A 12,895-nucleotide genomic window follows, 5' to 3' on the forward strand; every position below is an offset into this window, starting at 1 on the left:
TGGACCATTAATCAGCCTTCTTTTTTAATTGGTTTGTTGGTAATAAAATCAGTTAAAATCATCGAAAACTAACTAAATCAATGACCTGATTCGATTGATTGACTCGTTTTTTAACTTTCTTTCTGATTTCTTTCAAACATAATTTGATTTATCTAAATTGTAAAATTTTTATTTATTAATAGGAATAAGAAAATGCTACTCACTTAATATAAATACCAAAATCATTGAATCTCCTAAATGATTTCTAAATCAAGACAAGAAGATTTCATCTATATCATTTTATCAATTTAACATTAGTGATTCCAACTTGCATTAATTTAGTTTTTCAAGTAATTTTGAAAAAAAGACATATTTTAATCATGAAATTATGTTTTTATATATAAGTTTTAGGTGTATATTTGATTGTAATTCTAATATTTTTGGAACATTTTGTATCTGGGCAAAACATAACCAAGAAACTAATTTCAATATTTTTAAAATTAATAAAAATATCAAATAATTATAATATCAAATTAACGTCAAATAAATTTTTAAAAACAGTCTGATCGATTCGATCAATTCATATCTAATCTAATAATTTAATCAAATCATTATCCGGCCTGATTTTTCCAGCATTGGTTTAATGTGGATTGATGTTGAGAGTCATCGCTGTACGATGCTCTGCTCATGGATATGGTAAGGTACAAACAAGAATGGTACTTGCAAAAACAAAATCATATACGGCCAAGGCATTGAAATGTGACGTTTGCGATGACGCTTGAGAGGCGCATCCGCCGTACTTTATTACGGACTAGGGACAAATATAGTTAAGATCTTTGTACAGTAGTAGTAGTATTGTATCATTGAGTAATTTGTTGCATCATTGTCTAACCTTATTATGAGAAAATCGCACCAATCTTGCGTCACATATTGTGCAGGTGAAATTTTAATTTCTGAGAATATAAACGGGGGAACCATTGAGCTTAGCTCAGTGGCCATCAAGGTGGGTCTTAAGACCCTGCTTGAATGGTAGGTGGGGATTCAAATTTCACCTGCAATAAAAAAAATTCAAAAATTATATCACAGCACTCCCTGGTTTAGTAAGGTCCGTGTACCTACTAACCCCCAATACAAAGTCTCTTTAGACTCCCCCTCCCCAGTAGTCTAAGATAGATAGGCTGTACAATTGTCGTCTCAATAAAAAAAAAAAAAAAAAGAATATAAACGAGGGGTTTTGGTCCTTAACATATAAAATGTGCGATTTTTTTGTTCTTCGACAACTTTCTAGTTATTTTTTATAAATGAGTTACGAATCCATCATGTGCTTTATATTTAAAAAGTAAATTTGATAAATCACTTATTGCCCTAACCCAAATGTAAAGACCAATTTATTTCTGACAAATTTATCATCTTTCCTAATTCTTTTCTATCCAAATCATAATTTCACATTCTAAAAACACATGCACCCATTTTCTTCTTCCACCACCACTCTCCTCTACAATTCTGATTTCCACCATGGCCACCACCACCCATGACTTCGTCTCATTTCTCCTTCGGTGAGTCCGTCTAAAACTTCTTTAGGAACCTACTTCTGAAAATGAATAGTATTTGGTATGTGACAAGAAATTTTTCCTTGTTTTATGTTTGATTATGTAGAAATTTCCCTTGTCCTATGATGCTGGTAAATGATCTTCTCTTTTCTTTTCTTTTCTTTTTGTAAGTGAGAGAATTTGAATTTAAAATCTCTTACTTACAATATTTTTTATCTTACCATTCAATCCAATTTTTCGCCTTCTTTCTTTTTGGGTTTTGTGCAATAAGTTTTTACGTTTTCTTTGTTTTTTAGGTTAATCCTTTTTTCTTTCATCTTGTACTTTGTTCAAAGGGAAGAAGAAATAAAATTTGGATTGCGCCTTTAGAATGGGGAAGGGGAAAAAAAAGAAAGAAAAAGAGTTCTACTAAGAAGCAAAGTGGAATAATCCAATTTTTTATACAATTAGCAAGTTCAAATTCCTCTTTTGTTCGTAGAATACCTTCTTGTTTTACGTGGTCTATTTTCTCCTGTAATGGTACAAGTTAAAAGAGACGTGACATGAGTAATTTCAATTTTCAAGGATACCAAATGGATTCTTGGTTGCTTCTATTCTATGGTGGAAAGCTGAGTCATCTTTGCATAGGGGGAAGACGTAATAGGAATAGGACAACACAGTTAGGTGGGCCAGATAAAAGACAAAAAATGAAATTTGCAACCGAAGACAGGCCAGAACCGGTAATGAACAAGGGGACCGTAGTTTAATTTTAGCGCTTCCTTAAGATAAAGCCTATTTTCGTGAAGGAATAAAGATGCCGCTTTCATGTCTTCAGTTCGAGCATCCGTGAGATTTTTTTTACCCAATGCAACATGCCCAATTATTTTAAAATGACGTCTTTATCTTTTTGGGAATTCGAAAGACATTTTAAAGTGATCCTTTTTCTATTTTGTTTAAAGTAATTTATCCAATTTTTGTCATTTAATTTTTTAATTCTATTTATTGGTTCAAAAGCATTTTTCCTTTATTGCATTTATCCTTTTTAATTTTTTAAAATATAATTTAACCAACTTTTTCTTTTTTCTTTAAGAAAAATACTATTCTTATAATTTGTAAATGTGATAGCTATCCCAACTATCGATGATTACGCAAAGGTATGTATATGAAAATTTTCAATTTAGTAATTATATTAGTGAATTATTCTACCATATAAATAATCACAAATAATCAAGAAATCTTGATAATTCAAAGGTATGTACACTTCTTGCAAATCCCAAATGCATAAATGAAATTCACAGTATGGAAGCATATGATCTTATAATTCTGCTGTTATACCTATCATTCAAATCTCTCAAATTTGAGATGTTAATCGCGTGCATTTTTTTTTTGTTTGTAGCTTAACCACTATTTCATCTTGTTTCTTGAGTTTCTCTATGGTTCTAAGATAATAATGGTGTTTTTTTGTTAAAACAAAAAAGGAAAAAGGTTGGCTACATTACATTAAACAAAAGAAAAACATAATAAAAAGAAGGTAAGTGCAATGAACAAAAAATTGCTTTTGAACAAATAAAGAAAGGGAAAAATGCTAAATGATAAAAGTTGGATAAATTACTTTAAACAAAAAAAAATAGCAAATGTGAAGATTGTGTAAATATAGGTACACTATTATTAAGATGGAGCACTTAAAGAAACCTAGGTGACTATAAGTCATTGGGTGCTTGAAAAATCCCAAATCAAAATGATCCTCATGTATACTTTAAACCCTTATCTAAATACATTAAATTGAACATGGGAGTATAACTTGACATCTAAACATCGTTGCTTCCGAGTTAATAGTTAAAATGCCTTAAATTTAGTATACTTATCAAGTTTGTGATTTATAATCCATCATATTCATTATAACTAGTGGAAAATATTAATAGTGAAAAAGACTCGAAATTTGATATTGCACTTATCAAATTTGTGATTTGTAGTCGGTCATGTTCATTACAACAAATGGCAGACTTAGGACCTAGTTTAGTACAATCTAATGATTTAGTAGGAGAGATATTCACTATTTGAAACAATTGCATTATCACTAGGAGTGAGATTTGGAATTCGATTACAACTAGTGCTCATGCACATCCAATGTGTGTGCAATCAAAAAATATATAATATTTATGATCATATATTTTAAATCAATTTTTTTATTATCAAAACAAATTTTAATCTTTTAAATATTTTTCATAAAATAATTTTATATTAGTAGTTATAATATTTATGGGTAGTTATGTTGAAAAGATATACTTAAATAGTTAAAAGTAAAAAATAGTCATGGGTAGTTATAGATAGTTAAAGTAAAAGTAGTTTTTATCATGGCAAAAAGAAAAGTTCATTTTTTTATAGGCAAAAAAGTTATATTCCATTTAAAAGTAAACAAATGATCAAATTCATATTCATTTTTGCAGTTAAACAAGCAAGATCTAACTTGATACCATATTCATTTTTGTCAATTTATATTTATTTTTGTCGCTAAAAAAGTAAAATTTGACATTTTTGTATATAAAATTATTACATATGAGTCATGTGATAATTTTAGACTAAAAAATGATTGAAACTTAAGTTGGGACCAAAAATTATGAATTTGAATTTGTAAGAGATATAAAGTTAATATTTGAAAAGTAAAAGATGAAAAAATTCATTTAACGAAATGTGAAAAACATTTTAAACTATTTTTTCCAAAAATATTTATTATTCAGTATGCAAGAATTGAATCTTTTTCAATTATAAATATTTTTTGTAATAATAATTAACAAGAAACCAATTTCATAACCATGACCCAGTTGGTACCAACATGGCATGTTAAACTCGGGATCGTAATTCTGAAAACCGGACTAGTATGTTAAACACGTTGTCAGTAATAACAAAACTCGGGTTTTGATGCAAGAAAGCCATTAATTCACTCAGGATTTCCGGGTTCTATCCATCATTAATGCCAGGTTTGTTAAGTCAACCCTACAGCCGGTTGCCTTATTTCAATTGGGCCCCAATTGACATGTGAAAGATGTCCACGCTGAGTTGTCTTGTTAATACTTCATCTGCCCACGGTGGAGAGTTCAGCCTACTTTCCACGCTAGAAGCAACCATGGATTCTTCAACCGGGGAATTGAAAAGACAAAACTATGAGAAGAAGATGAAGCTGATACGCAAGCTAAAGCTTAAGATTCCGTCTGACAACTCTTACGCATGCTAAATTAACTTCAATATCAAAATGGAATATCTGACCTTATCTTTTAAATATGTAATTTTTTTTTTTTTTAAGCAACATCCACTCCACTTTTATTCTAGTCTGTCATAAAGGCAGGAGAGCCCAACTGAATTTTGAAGAATTTACTAAAATTGAACTATCATTAGATCGGATAAGTGTCATATGCACCCATATAAATTTGAAAAAATCATGTGTTAGCGGCAAAATAATTAGAGTCAAGATTTGAATTTTTAAACTTTTTTTAATTATGATTTTTTTAAAAAAAATTTTATATTTTTCGCAAACACATTTATCAATCATTTTTTTATTTTATAACATAAAATCACTACAATATACCTTTCTATAAAAACTCTAAAAATAACAATCCAAACAGGGAGTTTTGGGTGGTGGCCTATTAGTTATATATATTTTTAAGGGTTAACAACATAAAAGCCTCCTGTGGTATAACTATCATACAGAAAAGCCCTTTGAGGTTTCATATCATACGCGTCGGTATCCTATGATTTGAATTATTCTGAAAAATCGACGGAAATCGTTAAAACAAACGGAGTTGAGTGAAAAGACGAAAATACCCTTTTGATATAAGCGAAAATTGCAGAAGTAATTTTACACTTTCATTCTGTCAAAACCAACGAAGAGAGAGAGAGAAAGAAATAAAAAGCTGGTCGAAAGCTAAAGCTGTGCGAAAAAAGAAGAAAAAAGAAAAAGGGCGCAGAATTAGTTAATTGGTCGCTTGCTTGATTGGAAGGATTTCCACTTTTCTCTCTTAACTTGACTAATTGTGTAGCAACGAGCTGTTTGAATCTGAAACCCGCAAGCGTGATCGCCCATTTCCCGATTGAACCAACACAGCTGTTCCACTTCCCCACTATCCCTGAACGAGCTCTTTCTATCCGTTCCTCTCCCTTACTTCCCTAAAAGCTGGATCGATCTCTTCCTCCGAGTCGTACCTCACCAAGACGAGTGATTTTCTGACATCGCTCCGCCAGATCCAGTGTGGACCAGGAGGATAGTGACACTTGTCGTTCAAGAGAAAGGTTACGAAGTCACTTTGCGAACCACCATCGTTGACAAGTCTCCTTAATGAAACAGAAAAGGTCACCGAGGGGCCGAGCGCGAGCTTCATCCAGAGCTTGACCATGGGAGTGCGCAAGAAAGAAAAAAAGTCTGTAGTAGGCCTTCAACCACCAATCAAATCAGTGAAAAACGCTCTCCATTTTAAATTGGAGCCCAAAGAAGTCAAAAAAACATCTTTCGACAGGACTGAAAGCACCAAGTCGAAAAGAAACGATCAAGTGTCGTGTGCAAGTATGGCTTTCTATCTTCCTGTTGCCTTAAGCCTGGAGACCGGGGGTGCTTAGGACCAGAGGTGCCAAAGGCCAGAACAAGTTCTCTTTTCATTAAAGTGTGAAGGGTAAAGTAGGCATATCAGGTGAAAGTTTGTGGTAGAAATCTATATCCCGCAAGAAACATGCGCCTTTCCGGTGCGTTTAAGACAAACGCCGTAAATTTGACGATTTCCGTCGACTTTTCAGAATAATTCAAACCATGAAGTACCGACGCGTATGATATGAAACCACAGGGGACTTTTTTGTATGATATCTATACTACAGGGGACTTTTTTGTTGTTAACCCTATTTTTAATTTCGATAGTCCAAAATTGTCCCACGATGCTTTTCACAATTACTATTTGAGAGCCGTTGCATTGCCCAATCATTTCAGTACTCGTGTCAGTACTGAAATGTCATATGCACTGTGGCCTGATACAAGGTTTTCAATTCAGTCTATCGGCAGTAATGCACGGCTCTGTCGGTCATGTTCAAAGAAGAGATTAATTGTGGCATACCCAATTGGGATTAGAGAGTTAATTACGGTGTTCTGTTCCGTTGTACTCGTATGGGCAGCTTTTCTTGCTGTTGGGACCACTCCTTGCTTACATATTGAAAATTTTTATTTTTTTTAGACACAATAAAATCTATTTTAGACATACTCCTACTCTATATTAGGAAGAGAGAGGAGCTAAAGAGATCTAAGGAGAACTCGAAGGGAACTAAATTATCACTTGTCCAAACGAGTGCCTACGCACTTGCCGGAAAACTTTTCCAGAAAAGCCTGGGTTTTTTATAATGCGGGCCAAGAGATTTGAAGCTTCGTCTTTGACCCACATTCAAGTAGAGATTCAAAACTTTTTTAGTAACAAACTTTTTCACGTTTTACCATTTCTTGCTTATACATTGTTTAAATTGGAATTTTTTGCAGAAAAAATTTTATGTTTTCCATGAACATATTTTTCAATCACTTTTTTATCACACAAACATCATTGCTATAGTATATTTTTCTACAAAAATTTCAAAAAATAGCAATCCAAACGAGAAATTGGGATTAGACAGGAAATATGATTAAATTAGAGAGTGACGAGTATGATATTAAGTTTAGAATAGTAAATTATCAAAAATAACGAATGGTTTAAAGCAAAAAAGGGTAAATGGTGAATGAAAATTGATAAGTAACTGTTATTGGAGGGTTTTTCAGAGCAATATAACAATCGACTTTTTGATGAAAACCTGCATGGATTCCTCCAAATTTTTAAACCAGTACTCCTAATGTTAAACTATTAGAATTAATAGTTTCAAAACTAAAGTGCAAATCGATAGTAGTTTGCAGTGCATGTTGCAATTAATTCAAAACTTGATCACGCCGTGTGATTTCTCTTTGATATACATGTGTGAATATACAAATGCCTAATTGTTTACACAATAATTTAGAACATCAACGTGTTTCACCTTCTTGGGTAATTACTAATTAGTGTAACACTTTTCTTCCAAAGGAAAACGACAATAGATGCGACACAACATCAATGAAATACAAAACAAAAAAAAAGATAAGGAAAGGACCTGGCCAAGAAAGTCCTTTGCCGCGGGAGATGTCAATTTCTACCCGCATTTTGCATTCTAGCATTTACATTTGCTTTCCAATTAAGGTAGTGTAATTAGGCCAAGAACAGTGAATTAGTTCAGGATTTTTCCGTTTCAAACCACCTTCTGATTAGTCGACCTGTCCTTCATTTTATAAGCGGTATGATGTAGGAGCTAACCTTCCTTAACATTAAAGGTGTCAAAATGGGCGACTCAAATGGGTTTGAATCAATCGTAATTTGGTAATGAGTATAATTAGGTTAACCCATTTGTATTCATTAAATAAATGAGTATGGGTATATCCAATAACCTATTTATGAGTCAATTAAAATTTTAATTTTTTTATTTTTTGCATATTGTTTAATAAGAAATAACTATATTTTATTATTGTTAGATTGATAAAAAAAAATTCAAATTTATTTGCTTAATGCTCACTAAGAGTCGAGTTTAAATGTATAATTATTTTTAAATAATTATAAATAGATAAGTCGAATCAACCCATTACCCACCAATTAAATGTATTTAATTAGACAATCATTTAGATCCATTCAAAATTAATACACGGATTTGGACAGGTTATTGATGCATGGGTTTGGACAAGGTCAACATAATTGGATTGTAACTAAGCATTGGTTTACATGCCTAAACTCCACTTAATCTATTATGTATATACACATATTAATAATTATTATTCTCTTATATTTATACACTTTCTATAATTGGTTTTATCTTTCCCAAAATCTAACATTTGATATATGTCTTAACAAGTCTCCAATGACCACCCATTAAACAGACCTTACTATGTTAGTGGACCTCTTGTCATTGTGAAGCAAGTCAAGCATGATTATTGAAAGTTCAATTTCTTGTCACTTTCTTTTTTTCTCATTCATACACTCAAATGTATAATTTTGATTGACAACTGTCAACTAATTGAAATAATTTTTTTAGCTTACACTAATAATAAACTGCCTCTTACACTTTTAACTTTTGTTGATTTATGCTTAATTACATTTCTTTTTTTCATCTTTTTGCATATTTTGCATAATTACTTACCCACATCTTATTTTTATTCCAAAATCTGAGTAAGTAGTACTCGAAAATATACAAAAAGATAAAAATAAAAAATTTTGATTAAAATCAACGTAAGTCAAAAAGTATACAAAAAAAAGTCTATTATTAGTCTAAAATTAGCGTCTTCTTAACATGATGTTTAATTTTTGTCCATCTTGTTTGTTTTAAGAGTTTGCAAAAGGATTAAAAAAAAGAACATAAGAATTTGAAGAGAAGAAAAAGAAAGAAACAAGGAGCAACATGTGGAAAATGTTTTTTGAAAAAAAAGGAAAAAAAGGAAGCAATGGGAAATAATGGAATGCTAGAGCGTGCGCTAGGAAGTGGAGTGAAGGAATTAATGTGATAGCCAACGGCTCTAACCTCCTTCCCAAGAAGTGTATATTAAAACTCCAAATTTTGAAATTGATGTTCTTCACTAGTTTAGTTCTTAAATTATAATCTTATACCTCAAGGACTAAATAAAAAACCTATCAAGATAGAACCCACAAAGTTACTTTCTAGAAAAGTTTAGTCTAGTATTATTCACCATAAAAAGGTTCACTAATACTGTAGAAGAACAAACGCCATCAAAATTATATCATCCAACACTAAATCAATTAAAATCAATATTAAGTAGTAGAAAAGTACAGTATAAAGTTGTGAGCTAATATGTTTATCCTCTAATAACACCAGCTGCAACCTCGTCCACAAAAGCCTTGACATTACTGCTGGAGGATCCTCCATCTTTGGCAGCTTCTACAGCCAACTCCTTCCATTTTTTAGCAGTCTTTCTCATCTCTTCACCTCTCACCCCACCATCCATAATAATTTCTAAGCTTCTTCTGATCTCATCAGCCTCAACAGTTCCTTCTTCATTGGCCGTAGGCCTTATCCCAGTCTTCCAAACATCTTGAATAAATTTTGCATTGGTAGTTTGATCTGTCCAGAGAGGAATTGCCACAACTGGCACCCCAGAAGCTAAACTCTCTAGAGAAGAATTCCATCCACAATGACTCACAAAGCATCCCACAGAAGGGTGTGACAAAACCTCCACTTGTGAACACCAAGAAACTATCAGTCCTTGCTTTTCCAATTCATCTTTACAGCTTAACTTTTCCTCCAGTTTCTCACCCTTGGGAGACTTCCTAAGCACCCACAAAAATGGCTTCTTGCTTTGCAGCAACCCTTGAGCAATTTCCTCTAGCTGTTTTAATGGTACATCTGCGAAACTCCCAAATGCTACATAAACAACAGATGCATCATTCTTGGAATTCAGCCACTCGACACAATCTTTCGTTTCCTGAAGCAAGTCACCACCAAACGAAGAATCCGAAGAATCCCTTCCATCTAAGAAAGCTGAAGGAATCAAAGGTCCAACAGCTACCAGCTTCAACTTCACAGCAGCCATGAGAGTCTCAGATTCCAAAGCATCAAACGTATTTACGAGAACTTTTGGCGTTTCTTCCTCTTGGAGTAGTTCAAAATGTTTATTGATCGTGGGCAAAGCAAAACTGTAGACATCAGGATTTGAAGCCAGAAAAAATGTGGGGAGATCTCGGCTAGCTAGTGTTGGTAATCCGGGTAATTTAATTGTTTTACTGCTAGATATATCTCCAGTAACTTCCCCACAGCCATTGAAGAAACAATAGTAGAGTTGGAAAAGAGCTGCTGGCTGTATCCAAAGAAGAGTTGATGGAATCTGAAGTTGACGAGCAACTTGACCAACCCAAGGCATAAGTGTGGTGTAGACCACATGAGTGATTGGACGGCCCTCATTGCTCTGAGCCATGATGAGTTCTTTCAGGGTTTGGGAGCCACGAGTAATCAGAGAAGTCATATATTCTTGAACATCATCGTCAGTAGTCCAGCCATGATCATAACCATCAGAAAAAGCAACAATGCTTAATTTTTCTGGTAACGAATCTGAGGCTCTGTTCATGCGGTTGATTGCACCAAGACTGGTTGAAAATGTCGTTCTAACGCCTAGTTTTGCTAGGCGTTTCGCGAATTGGAGGGTAGGGTTGATATGGCCTTGGCCTGGAAATGTCACAACCAGAAAATGGCAATTCTCCATTGGAGTGAGGAAGCTTGTAAGGTATGTAGTATATAGTGTATTGAAAAAGAAAGATTGCTTGTATGTTTAATGTGGATTATTTGTCTACAGACTACAGAGTTATGAGCATGTTTATTTATATAGGGCCAAGGCATTGAAAGGTGATGTTTGTCATGACGAAGGGGCGTCTTGCATACTTCATTACTTACTTCAGCACAAATTTAGCTTTGACAAAGTTTCACAACTTCTTTACTTCTCTACCCACTTTTCAATCTTGACAGCGGACACGATAAACCTTTACGATTTGATCATTATCCGTTACTAACAAGGGCTAATCTATATATCTATATAATAATATAATATCATATTATTATTATTATTATTATCTATAAAAGTGTCTTGAATAGTTTATAGTTGGATGTTTCTCACTTTTTTTATTTGCCTGATATGCCCTTAAGATAATTTGTCAACATATTGGTGTTTACAATTTGACTACAATTTGAACTTTATTCAATGATGTTCTGTTCAAATAAAAACACTCATCATGCAAATTACAAATCGTCGGGCTTCTTCCAATTACTTGAAAAGGTGGAAATAACCAACTGCAGAAAAAGCACCTCTTGAAAAAATGATTAATTTGACGGGTTGGAAAACTCAAGGTTCTCTCAAGCATTGACAGTTACTTTTGTTCGTGCCAGAATAACGCACCTCATTAGTTTGATGTCTCAAGTTAATCATTGAGGATTGTGAACAGTGAGTGCAGGAAACCTTTATAGTTGGAATTGTAAAGACTTTTTTTGGTTGGTTAGAGGGTCAAAAACCCTGTTACATAGTTACTAATCTTGGTGTGGTAACACCCATACAATCAAGACTCAAAAGACTCTGAGAGACTGGTGTTGTAAATATGTTTTCTTTGTATCTTTTGTCCTAAGAAAGTATCGTAATTGGGAAATCAAGATCCAGTAGCTGATATCTTCATCTATATCTACGTTTGGCTGCCAAACACCTTTGGGTATATCTACACTTTTCACCTTAATTAGCATTTATTTTTAATTTTTTTATTGATTTGTTGTATTTTTGACCTTTTTTTTCATATTCTGTTCTGGGTTTTTCTCTTTTTTTGTTTTTGTTTTGGTTAATTGTGTTATGTTACTTGATGATGATGATTCAATAAAGATCAAATTTTCCTATCGAAATTTGATATGTTTGTTTTTTTTAATACATGAACTCAAAAGAATTATTTCTTTTTGGTTGTGACACTATATATATATGTGCCTAAAATGATTTACCATTGGATGTTTCTTACTTTTTTTTATTTACGTGATATACCCTTAAGATGATTTGACTACAATTTGAATTTTATTCAGTGATGTTCTATTCAAATACAAACATTAATCATGCAAATTACTAATCCTCGAGCTTTTTCCAATGTGATTCAAGTAATTAACTATGATTATATTATATTATGAGAGATAAAGAAAATAGATTGCTTTAAAAAAGTAGCTATTGACTTTACTAACAATGACTAAACATATGTAAAAAGTAATAAAAATTTTCACTATGAAGCTTTAAATAGACTTAAGGTCAAATATAATATTTTAGTTTTGGAGTCCTTATTAAGTGTCAAATTCGACATATGCCAAATCAAATTCATTTTTACTAGTTATAGTATTCATCTAACTTCTATAGTATCAAAAATGAATACTAATTATAGGCATGTGTCAATTCGACACTTGAGAGAATTCTCCCGTGGTTAACCTCTGAATTTCTAGCAATGTAAATATTATGCGGGTAAATGAATTCTGTTCTTACCTAGTTTTATTTAATGAGTTTGTCAATTCTTTCATCTTTTACTTCGTTGATTAAAATTTAGCTAGCACCTTTAAAGCCCAAAAAAAAAAAAAAAGAAAAGACGGAGTTCTTCTAAGTATGCAAACGTGAATTAATTTACTTTTTCATACCATTTAGCAAATTCTAATTACTCATCTGCTGGTACAGTATCTGATATGACTGGGTCAATCTTCTCGTGGCAGAGACTAATTCCCGCTTTTGCAAGTAGAATCTTCAACCAAGGAATTGAAAAGAAAATATAATTTGAGAAGAGGATGAAGCTTGTACGCAA

The 12,895-nt window shown here is 32.6% G+C and overlaps 1 protein-coding gene across 1 annotated transcript; it reads right to left on the reverse strand.

Moving 5' to 3' along the window:
• Positions 1-9,313: 9,313 nt before the first annotated feature.
• On the reverse strand, positions 9,314-10,902 carry LOC113738145 (UDP-glycosyltransferase 75C1-like). The gene has a single exon (XM_027265341.2). The coding sequence runs from the start codon at positions 10,792-10,794 to the stop codon at positions 9,394-9,396; it is 1,401 nt and encodes a 466-aa protein (XP_027121142.1). The 5' UTR covers positions 10,795-10,902; the 3' UTR covers positions 9,314-9,393.
• Positions 10,903-12,895: the final 1,993 nt, after the last annotated feature.

Source organism: Coffea arabica, chromosome 3e (assembly GCF_036785885.1).
Source record: "Coffea arabica cultivar ET-39 chromosome 3e, Coffea Arabica ET-39 HiFi, whole genome shotgun sequence".
NCBI lineage: Eukaryota > Viridiplantae > Streptophyta > Magnoliopsida > Gentianales > Rubiaceae > Coffea > Coffea arabica.